Source organism: Lotus japonicus, chromosome 2 (genome assembly GCF_012489685.1).
Source record: "Lotus japonicus ecotype B-129 chromosome 2, LjGifu_v1.2".
Taxonomy (NCBI): Eukaryota; Viridiplantae; Streptophyta; class Magnoliopsida; order Fabales; family Fabaceae; genus Lotus; species Lotus japonicus.
The window spans coordinates 56,891,251-56,903,269 of record NC_080042.1 but is presented as its reverse complement, the minus strand read 5'-3'; the positions used below and the strand labels follow the sequence as shown (position 1 = coordinate 56,903,269).

The 12,019-nt window shown below is 35.7% G+C and overlaps 1 protein-coding gene across 1 annotated transcript; it reads left to right on the top strand.

Annotated features, from left to right (window-relative positions):
* Window positions 1-1,144: 1,144 nt before the first annotated feature.
* On the top strand, window positions 1,145-10,335 carry LOC130738477 (CLP protease regulatory subunit CLPX3, mitochondrial-like). Its single transcript, XM_057590462.1, has 15 exons — window positions 1,145-2,469; window positions 2,764-2,825; window positions 3,056-3,153; window positions 3,471-3,550; window positions 3,852-3,902; window positions 4,805-4,879; window positions 5,020-5,097; window positions 6,760-6,816; window positions 7,283-7,353; window positions 7,472-7,571; window positions 8,025-8,129; window positions 9,099-9,161; window positions 9,350-9,472; window positions 9,573-9,725; window positions 9,933-10,335. Exons 1-15 carry the CDS (start codon window positions 1,255-1,257, stop codon window positions 10,005-10,007), a joined length of 2,406 nt encoding a protein of 801 aa, XP_057446445.1. The 5' UTR covers window positions 1,145-1,254; the 3' UTR covers window positions 10,008-10,335.
* The last annotated feature ends 1,684 nt before the right edge of the window (window positions 10,336-12,019 follow it).

Genomic DNA, 12,019 nt, shown 5'->3' with positions numbered 1-12,019 from the left:
AAGTGATCAAGCCCTAGTTTTGCTGAGCAAAAGACCTCTAAAGAATTGACTCAACTCCACCAAAATATTCCAAATATGCTCTGGCAATGAGCTACATGCTGTGGGAAGCAAACGTTCCATGAAATGTGATAATCATGACTCTTCCTACCCAGGATAGAAAGATTTCTTTCCACCCTTCAAGTTTTTTTCAACACACTTTCATTAACAAAGCTAAACATTTGGATCTTTGACTTACCAATAAGAGTAAAAAGTCCTAGATATTTGTTAAGGGCTTAAAGCTTTCTACGAACTTTACATTCAGAAGCATTTTCAGCTCATCAAATAGTTGATTAGGTACATTTCTGGTGCATTAAGCATAAACTTATCCAGGTTGATCACTTGACCCGAAGCTCGTTCATAGGAGCTCATAACCTTCTTAACAACTTCGGCCTCCTCAGAATCTGCTCTAGCGAAAATTATATCGTCATCTGCAAATAATATATGTGAAATAACAGGAGATAAAACACAACTCATTATGAGTGATACCCAACTTGATGAAACAGAGGTGAGAAAACTTCCCCATATAAAATCAATAAATATGGGAATAAGGATCCCTTTGTCATAAACTAAACCCTTTGAGGTGAAAAAGAAGATTGAGGGTTACCATTCAACATAATCGAAAACCTAACAAATGAAACACAACTCATTATAAGTGATACCCAACACTAAAGAAACCCGTAAAAACTAGCACACTTTGTAAAAAGGGTCACTCAACTCTCTGTAATAATAGGCTTTAAACATATGTAATTTGAGAGACATTGTACCATTTATTTTTCTTCATAAAATAAAACATTCAAAAGCAATTACCATTGATTAGACTACCATGGGCAAAAAACACTTTGCTTTTGAGATATAATATCAGACCAAATTAATTTCAGTACATGCCGAATTTCTTTTATTAATCCCTGACCCTATTATGGATAATTACCATGAGTACCACTAGATCTGAAATAATTATCATCCTTAGCGGTGCACATTTTTTAATTTATACATTTTTTTTTTGGTGTACACATTTCTCATACAGGGAAAAATAGAACCCCAAAAACTGCCAAACCACACACAAACAGTAACTGGTTAACTGCATCACATTTTCAGTTTTTCACGCATTATCTTCACCCACCACGCACACAACACACCACACCACCACCATCATAGAGAGAGAAACAGAAACAGAAACAGAAACAGAAAGGGACAAGTGTTGTGTGTGCATTTCGTATGTATGTGTCTTTGCGTTTCGCAGCTTTCTTTCTTTCTCCGATAAACACTCTTAAACTTTATCTTACTCCTCAATCTTCTCCCCTCCAATCCAATTTTCCCTTCATTTTCTCCCTCTCTTTCACTTCCTTCCCACTCACACAACTCATAATAAATTCACGCAAACCACGCTTAATTCAGATCCAAACTTCTTCCTCAATTCTCACTCGATCAATCCATTTTTCTTCCAAATCAAAATTCTTCACATCATCCATGTATCGAATCTTCTCTAGATGGAGAAACGTGAACGAAATCACGTCACTTTCCGGTCGAACCGGGTTCAACAGGGTTCGACCAATCTCGACCCATCTGAATCACTTCATCGTCTCCGGCGGCGCACATCGCCGCCGTGAGTCGCTGGTTGGCGTTCAGGAGCGGTACAAGTGGGACCGCGGTGGCTCCGATGACGGTAGTACCCATAACACGACCCGGAAGATTCGGGCTGAGGCGAATTGCCCACGTTGTACCAAGGACATGAACCTTATTTTCTCCAATCGCCATTTTCCTGCTACCAGTGATTCTGATTGTGGTTCCAATTCTGGTTCTTCTGGTGGTGGTGGTGGTGGTGGAGGAGGAGAAGGTGGTGGTTATCAAGCGGTGAATCTGTGTCCAAGTTGCAACACTGCTTATTACTTCAGGCCTAACAATACTACACCTTTGCAAGGTACCTTTGTGGAGATTGGTAGAGTCAGTACTAACAATGGTAGTTACAATAGTGTTATTGGCAATCCCAATGGAAAGTCAAGGAGGATTGGGAGAGGTGGTGGGAAAGAAAGTGGTGGTGGTGCTAGTAGTAAGAATGGTCATGTTGGAGAGGATGCTGGTCTTAGGGGACTTGCTAGTAATTGGCTTGAAGTGTCATTTTGGGACACTTTGAAGAATGGAGGTGCTAATGGTAATCATGGTGGGGAGCCACCTGAGACATGGCCTCCACCAGGTGATGGTAAGAATGGGAATGGTCTGGCTGTGCATACTCCTCCAGGCCCTCCTTTTGCACCGGATATTAATGTTATCCGCGCTTCGGGGCCGCGGGAACGCGGTTCAGGGGGTGGAGGTGGGGGCATTGGAGAGAAGACGACGTGGGGAGGGTCTAATTTGGGGAAGGATTTGCCATCACCAAAGGAGATCTGCAAAGGTCTTGACAAGTTTGTTATTGGCCAAGACAGAGCCAAGAAGGTATCCCCTGTTTTCCTGAGTTCTCATTTGAAGATTGATGCACACTTTTGATCCAGTTTTTGTTTTTATGCTTAATTTTGATGTGCAATTATGTGTCCATTCTCCTATTGTGGATAATTTGGGAAGCAAAATAAGGATAGAAAGAAAATTATTTAGATGCAGAATGTATGTGTCATGTCTAGATTCATTATTGTATTGTTGATTCCTTTCATTTTTCTTCACCTACTGTAAATGAATTGTTCTAACTTATGGCCTTTGATTGAACCTCATTAATGGTTTATGTTTCTGTTGAAGGTGCTTTCTGTAGCTGTTTATAACCATTATAAAAGAATATACCATGCAACTTTACCGAAAGGGTTAGTTCTTTTTCTGCCCCTTTCATTCTCTTAATTTGCGATTCTTAGTGGGATCATAATCAATGCTTCTGATCTCCATACTTCCCCTTCTTTATGTAGTTTTCTTCGTTTGTGTAACCATCCAATATGTTATGATAAATGTATGGGGAATTTACAAAATGTCAAACTCAGTAGTTTGTTCTTTTACATCATCTATTTGCTGTGGTTGAATTGGTGGATCTCCATACTAGGTCAGTCGCAGATGCAGGAACTTCACAAGCATTAGATGATGACGAAAATGTGGAGCTAGAAAAGAGTAACGTTCTCTTGATCGGTCCAACAGGGTCAGGTATGGCATTCATTATAGCGTATTTTTTCAATTTTTCTTGTCAAATGACTTGTCAACACACTCTTTTGGACACACTATTTAACACACTTTATAATTGGTCTATTCTGAAAAAAATTCAACCCTTTTTTAAAGTGATCAACTTACTAGGCAAAGCTGGTTGATTTGTTTAAAATTTGACCAATCATAAAAATAGTGTCCAAAAGTGTGCTGCTAGTATTCCTCAATCAGAATTAATCTCATTCACATTGCTTTGTCCTTGCACATTAGTATCTGAAATATGTCATTCCTGGTATGCTAATCTAACTTTCATTATATAGGGAAGACATTACTGGCAAAAACACTAGCTCGATTTGTCAATGTTCCGTTTGTCATTGCTGATGCAACAACCTTAACACAGGTAAAGCAAGCTTTCATTGATGAGATAATATTAGAATTTGAAAAACCGAGAAATCAGCATAAACAAGTTAATGATACTGAAATATCCATTTTCATGTGCCTAAGATCTGAAACTTTTACTTGCGATAGTGATAAAGAACATATTTGGTATATTGTGCTGAATGTAATCAATTTTACTTTCAAATGAAACTCTTGGCATTCAGTAGTAGTTACTGTTTCTCATTTGGTTTCTTAGCTGTCTTATATTGTCCTGGGACAAAAGTTTGCTGTTATTGACCTTAAAGCAATGTTCTAATTTTCAGGCCGGTTATGTTGGAGAGGATGTTGAATCGATACTACATAAACTACTAGCGGTATGTACATTTTTCTGTATAATTATGATGTTTGAATAAGTTATCAAATGATTTCTTATCTACGAATGAGGCTATGTATGAATTTTCAGTATCCTAGAATTTTATCTTAGTTTTTGTTTAGTTTGTTATCCAGACTTCAATTTATCTCAGTTCATGATGAATAGAAGTTCTTAGAATAGAGCTTGTTACTTTCACGAAATCTTTCATGCTTTAGAAAACTTTATTGAAAATAGTAATGGACCGCCCATATTAGCTGGAGGCAGGATTTTTTTAGCATGTTCCATCATTAGTTCGTCAATTTCTTTCTGCTCATTCAATTATCAATATCAATTAACTGGTTCGCAAGTTAGAAAAATGCTAATTGGTTAAATATTCTCATTGTTTTTTTTTTTTCTTTTTTTCATTTTACGTTTCATGTGCTCCTCATAAATGATCTAAGTTGCCTATCTTGTGTGGTACTTGTTAAGGTGAAGTTATTCTCTTTTTGTTGGTATTTTTTATGGATGAGCATTCTGTTCAGTTCAAGTCACAACAATGAGAAATTAAAATGAATAAATTTGCTTGTGCATAATAAAAATCTTCTTACTGTAAAGCTGTGGAGAGTGTAGACCTTGAATTAGTCTATTCTTTTAAAAACTGAATTTAACGAATAAACATAATTTTTTTATATAAATATATAAAGCCTTCCGACATTTATTCCTTTTATGGAGTAATAACAAATATTTGAACTACCCTTCTTTCATGTAACCACACAATACAATTATAGAAATCAGTTAATTTTGGTTTATAGAAATAAAAAGGCCCCTTTGACTTCCTCTGCATGTTCTCTTTTCTTAGATTGTTCTTTCATCTCATTTTTTGAAGTTGTACCTTCCATAATGCTGATTACTTATTCCATATAGGCAGCAGATTTCAATGTTGCAGCAGCTCAACAAGGAATAATTTACATTGATGAAGTTGACAAGATAACTAAGAAGGTCATTTGCTAATTTGATTTGATAAGTTTGTAATTTCTCTTCCACTATAGATTTATAAGAAGGTCTTTTGCTAATTTGATTTGAAAAGTTTGTAATTTGTCTTCCACTATAGATTTTAAATCTTATGGTATATTTTACAGGCTGAGAGCTTAAATATCAGCAGGGATGTTTCTGGCGAGGGTGTTCAGCAGGCATTATTAAAAATGCTGGAAGGAACTGTAAGTAAAGGAATTCCAGACCGCAATTGGATTTATCTGCTTTTTAATAAATTGTCTTAAAACGGAACTGATTGTTTAGTTTCTACATTTTCCCCATTAGCAGCTCCATACATCCATGACCTTAACAAAGACATATAGTTTGTACTGCAGCTAAAATCTACATTTTGACTAGCAATATGTTCGCCTAGTTTCTCATAGAAATTGCATCTTGAGGTTCTTTTCCATTATATGGGTGACTCTTAGGTATTTAATTGATGATTTACTGATAGAAAATAGCATTAATATTTAAATTAGATTAAGAAAATATAGAATACAGATACATTATATTTTTTTGCTTAGTGGGTTTTGAATTTCAAGATTCAAGGGACAAATTCTTCAATGAGAGGGTGCTGCTATGCTGTATAATTCTTGGGCATTGATGACTAAGTAGTTGAAACATGAGGTAGTTTGGAAGAGTTGAGTTGGCACAATGGCATTGGTCGTATATAGTAAGAGCAAACATGTTTCATCTGTTCCTTGTAGTGTACTTGTGTATTCTGCATAAAGAAATGATGTGGTCAGTATCTCATCAGCCCAAGTAACTCAAACTAGCAGTAACGTAATTCCTTTTGAACTGCTGTTTGGGAAAAGAGAGATACTGATAAGAACCTTGGGAGAATGGAGAACCACACTACAAAAGCTAGCTCTTGTAGTTGGAGAGCCCAAGGCCTTATAAACCCCACCTTAGAATCCCATACCTTGCAATTGTGTCCCTAACATCCCCCATGCTCCGCAAGCCCGGCGCCCATGCAGGCTGGCTTTGCACTAGCCCTTTGACTCGGGCGAACACTGCAATGCCGGTGTCACCACCCGCGCCGCTCGTTTGCAGCTGAGAGACATGGTAGAAGACTCTGATACCAATTGATAAGAACCGTAGGAGAACCATAGCACAAAAACTAGCTGTTATAATTGGAGAGCCAAAAGCCTTATAAACCCCACATTAGAATCCCATACTTCCAATGTGCGACTCAAGTCCCACACCTTGCAATTGGGTCCTTAACAGACTCCTTGATATTCTAGATTTTTTTCTGGGGAAAATTTGTATTTTTCGCCAGTTAGTTAGTCCCTTGTAGAGAGCTCATTTGGCAAAATGTGTATGTCATTTAAAATCACCACAAAAGCATCTGCTGCAGTATTAAACAAACTTTGAATTATCATGGTGAAATCATAGTACAAGGTGGGAAGATTTACCTAGACATTCCGTAGCGAAAACAAAAAATGATAACTATAATAGTAATAATGATGACAATAAATGAAAAGAAAAAATACTGGAACTTGAATTATTTGAGTTGAGAAAAATTTACTCCATGATCTGTTATGGTTAGTTTTATTTGCTTCAATGATTCTAAACTCTTGAGCATATTTTGGGAAGTCTGTTTTGGCCACTTTTTTTAATATTCAATGTAATAGATTTTTTTATACTCTAGTTTGCAACAAAAATATAATTTCTCTCGATCCAGATTCAATAAATTTTTTGTAATATTTCTTGTGTTTATTGGAATATTTTCACATTTTTACAAATTCATTGATTATTTGTGCTGGATGTTTTTAATGAGATGAGCGCTAAACTGGTTAGTGCCATTCTTACAGTATCATAAACTTGGAATATTTTTTCTTGTCTAGATAGTAAATGTTCCAGAGAAAGGAGCCAGGAAACATCCACGGGGAGAAAACATTCAGGTATGTTGTTTTGGAAAGAATAGCATTAACAGTTCGGCATTCTTTTTCATTTTATATATGTATGTACTATGATGTTATTAGACAAATCCTCTCACCATGTTCTTGTTTGCTACTGTTTAGACTTCAGACTCCTGAAATCTTTGTTTTCTGTTTGATTCTTTTAAAATTTTATTCTTATTTGGGAAAGAATGAAAAAAAGGGGATAGTTCAGTTACCTAATTGGTTGATACATTAATGCACACACTTGCATAAGAAGCTCTTGATAGTTGGGAGGAACTAGATGGGAGAAAATGCAAAATAGATAGTTTCTTTCATAATTGATGTTTATCCCTTCAAAGCATTTCTCAATAGTCCTATCAATGTGGGTAGCTTCAGTCATCGAGTGATTGGTACATAAATATAAGTCTAGTTAACTTCGAAGTATTAATTTTTCAACAATCTTCCATTCATTTTCCATAAAATGCAGATGGACACAAAGAATATTCTTTTTATATGCGGTGGAGCATTTATTGATCTTGAAAAAACCATTTCAGAGAGGTAAATCATTTTTGTCTTGGTCTTGCAAAAATATTTGTTCATAGGTCATAGATGCTTTACATACGTCTTGTTTTCTATGTAGTATTGGTTAACTTACATTATCTATCAAATAATCCAGACGACAGGATTCTTCTATTGGTTTTGGAGCACCAGTTCGTGCCAACATGAGAACTGGTAGAATAGTAGATTCTGCAGTAACATCATCTTTACTTGAAACGGTGAGAATTGGCTCTTATTATCTGAAATTTTGTTCCATCTTTTTTTCTTCATAAATGTAAATCAAAGTAGGTAATATATACTTTAAGCAATTGAAGCTAGTAAGAGCATATTTGTGACAGCATTTTATTTTAAAAACACTTTTACAATATTCTTGTGCACTTCTCTAAGTTTTGAAGAAAATTGGTGATTATTCGGAAAAGTTCCTGGGTACCTTTTTGGAAAAAGCTGAAATTATAACTGTCGTAAAATAAAGTGTGTTTTTTTCCATAATTGTGTCCAAATGAAAAACAACAACTACTTTACACATCTTTAATAAGGACTTAAGCTACTGCGGTACTAGGTGTACTTTAAACAAGCCCTCCAACACCACAAAAGGGCGCAAAAGAGTTAATGCATTATAATAGCCTAAAACTTTCCAGATGAGCCTTAAATGTTGCATAAATAATTTTCAGGTGGAAAGTGCTGATCTAATTGCATATGGCCTCATACCAGAGTTTATTGGACGATTCCCCATCTTAGTTAGCTTGTCAGCTTTAACAGAAGACCAACTTATGCAGGTATTGCGACATTGTTTATATTTCTCAAAGCAGTTTAGTGTTTCATGATTTTGCATGCATGCTCTCGGATGATGATCTTGTTCTGGCACTTCTGATGCTTCCTGCATATGAAGACATGAATCATGATGGTCTTTTAGCCTCCTGAAGGCATTAAATCTCCATTGTTTTCTTACTGTATCAAGGCTTTTGTTATATACTTAATATTTATAGATTTTAAAGAGTTAAATGCTAGTTTGACCACTGTATTTTGAGTTTAATAATAATGTACTTTGTTTTGTTCATAACAAAGTTAATAATAAAATTGATAAAGAAAAGAAAATATGACCGATTGGCATGTGCATGCACATGGTTCCTGTTTAGTTTACGGAAAGCAACAAGAAAACTAAATTTGAAATTTTATTCAGATAATTATAATTTTTTCAAATCTTAAAAATGAATGTAAACTGATTTTAGTTTGAAATTATTTATTATTTATTAGAATTTGGGAGACCTTACTCAACCACAAAAGCTAGCTCAAGAATTGAGGGTTGCTCTACCCTTTATTAAAAAATATGAAAACTTCCTCAAAAGTAGGGTAGTTGTAAATGGTGTGTCTTTTTGTTTTAATTTATATTGACGATTTGGTTCTCTCTTTTCTGTTATTGTGAGAATGAGTATTGAGCATTTTGGAAAGTAAAAAAGATTCCAAGAGAGGAATCCCTTTTCGATATTGATTGCTTAATACGTAGACACTAATTTTTCAGCCATCAAGTCTTTTTTGAAGCTTAGTGTGGGTGGCTTCTAGAATATCATCTCAGGTTTATCTTATGTGCTGCTTGCAACATGTATATGCTGGTTTAGAAATGCTGTAATGTGGAATACTTGATTTTATCCTTGCTTGAGGAAGAGTTATTGTTATGACCTACTATAGATTTTGAGCAGATATATCATATACAACATATGAGAATGAAAAAATTGTTGGGTTTACAGGTCCTCACAGAACCAAAGAATGCTCTTGGCAAGCAGTACAAGAAATTATTTAGTATGAATAATGTAAGCAGCTCTCTTCTGTGTGTGTGTGTGTGGGCGCGCACATGCGTGCCTGGTCAAAGCTGGTTACTGGTCAACTTGTTTTTGCTTTTATGCAAATAATTTAAATTATCCTGTTAAGTGCAAGTGAGTAGCTGGTAGAGTGGAGAAAGAGAGATCTATTAGTCTGAAACTTTACACCTACACTTCAGGTAAAACTACACTTCACAGAGAAAGCTCTAAGACTTATAGCGGAGAAAGCAATGGCCAAAAATACTGGTGCCAGGGGTTTAAGAGCCCTAATTGAAAGCATTTTAACTGAATCCATGTTTGAGGTATGAACAGTTTATTTTTACAATATCTGGCTATCTTCAAGTTCACAAACTGTATCAGTCTCTGTTTTGTACTAATACATACAATGCTTATGTGGACCAGATTCCAGATATTAAGACCGGAAGTGACCGGGTTGATGCAGTTGTTGTTGATGAAGAGTCAGTAGGATCACTAAATGCCCCTGGATGTGGAGGGAAAATTCTTCGCGGAGATGGTGCTTTGGAGCAGTATCTAGCTAAGATGAAGGATTCAGTGGTACACTCTTACATCTATATGTGTGCTGGTTAATGCATAAAATTTGTGTTTGGGTTTTGATTATTAATGAAATCCTGTCAAATTTCCAAGTTAACTTGTAGACTTTTCTTATAGAAGATTCCCTACTCTAGATGTTATCCTTCATTAGCAGCAGTTATGGGGTATGTGAGGATGTAGTTTTGACCAAATTTGCTTAATCTTTTGCAGGTAAATGTAGATGTAGCTGAATCAGACTCACAAGAGGTGGATTCAGATCTTTCATCAAGAGCCATGAGCATGTAATATTATATTTCACCATGTTCAGTGTATAATTTTTCAGTGTCATTGTTATTTGTAAAGATAGCATTAAAAAAGTTGCTGTAATTATCCCTTGTATAACAGCATAGCTTCTGGTCTAAGTTCACTGGATAGGAAGGAATAAGAAAAGGAAAAAAAGAAAAAGAAAAAGAAAAAGAAAGGTGTAGTGTAGCAATGCTAATTTAGGCAGCACATTATACAGAATTTCAATTGTTTTTTAGCAAGTCTTACTGAAGCCAAATTTTCTCTTGTAACTGGAATGTCCTACTGAGATTTAAGATCAATTTCTGAAGGCACCAACTGATTAATTTCATCTTGCGAATTCCTTCCTCTTCCCACTATCTTTTTTTTTTTCGAGTAATGATATATACACACTCCATTTTTTAAACACTTCATTTTCATCTCTTTTTATTTCTATCTTTCTCATCTTATCATCTATCACATTTCATATTTTTTCTCTCTTATTTTTTCTTTTCTTCCTATCTCTCTCACTATTCTACCTCTCCACCTCTCGGTGTGGATGAAACATTATCCTTTTTTTTTCCTTTATGGCATGCTATCCTATTGCTGACGTCTGCATAACCTGGTAAGTATACCCAACTTTTCTAATAACTGGTGTAACTTGCACACATGCTGTTTCCAAGTGTAAAACCCGGATTCAAAAAAGAAAGATGGATAATTGGTTGTATGCCCAGTTGGGGCCCAGTTGTGAAACCAAATCTCGTTGATTTTATCAATAATTATTTATTCACACCTCAAAATGAGGTGGAATGAGGTGGAGAAAGAGAGAGATAAGAAGAAAAGAAAAAGTAAGAGTGAGAAAGTATAAGATGTGATAGATGATAAGAGGAGAGAAATAAAAATAAAAATAGGTGGAAATAAAGTGTATAAAAAAAGAGGTGTGTATATATCATTACCCTTGATTTTATCTATAGGCGGAGGTGGAGGTGTGAGTGAGTCTTTTTCCATTTTGGATGTAAACGTGTTAGTGTGCCATTGCTGTTTCCTTAATAGTAGAGGAAAACATAAATCAATGTCGCATAAGGTTTGCTTTTAATAAAGGAGTCATATTACTATAGCTGACCGGGAGCCCCTTCTTATCCATATAATAATGATCAAATAGTTCACAAGATGAGCTTTTTGGAAGACATTGTCATTGACCTACTTTCTCAAATCAATGTTTCTATATTTGATTTAGGCTTAATTGCACTTTTAGTCCCCCAACTTTGGCCTTCCTGTGAAAATCGTCCCCAAACTTCAAAATTAGCAAAAAACGACCCTGAAGTTTACACTCGGTTGTAAAATTGGTCTTCTGTTAAATTCCGTCTAAAATCTAACAGAATATTCCGTTAAAAATGAATTAAAAAATAAAGAAAAAAAATTGAGAAAATAATTATTTTAACGTTTTCTGGGTAAAAAATAAAATAAAAAACCTATGAACTTCATCATCTTCATCCCTTTCTTTAAGCATTCTTCATCATCCAGAAATCACAAGCTTTCAAAAAAAAAAGTTCATTCAATAATTATCTTTTTCTCCATAATCATAATTCTTCTCGTTCAAACCTCACTTTTTACATTTCTTTCTTCAAAATCCGAAGATATCCAACCCCTTCACACCCTGTCATCAATCAGGCTTTCTGTTCTACTTCCAAATCAACACCTTCACCAACCAGCTAAATCAAAGTCCTAGTCCGAACCAGCCACCATGATGCAAATCGAATAGATTGGCCAGAGAGATTTGAGAGAAGAGGAACAAACCTGAGAGATTCAAAAATCGGGGCCAGATCTGGATGCATCAATCTCTCAACAACGTTCTCCCTTCTACGCTCCTCTTCTACCTTTGTTCTGGGTTTGTTGGTGGTGGTGGGTCAGTGTGGGTTTGTTGGGTTGCGATTTCGAGGTGGGGGCAATGGAGGTTGTGGGTTGTGATTAAGGGGTGGGACGGTGGAGGTTTTGGGTCAAGATTTGGGGGTCGTCGTGATTTGAGGGTGGCAGCG

Bases quoted from the DNA above. Each gene is read 5' to 3' on its own strand.
- LOC130738477 (XM_057590462.1), top strand. From the start codon at position 1,255: ATGTATGTGTCTTTGCGTTTCGCAGCTTTCTTTCTTTCTCCGATAAAC. The intron at 7,354-7,471 runs GTAAATCATTTT...CAAATAATCCAG, and splicing joins GAAAAAACCATTTCAGAGAG to ACGACAGGATTCTTCTATTG. The intron at 8,130-9,098 runs GTATTGCGACAT...TTGGGTTTACAG, and splicing joins CAGAAGACCAACTTATGCAG to GTCCTCACAGAACCAAAGAA.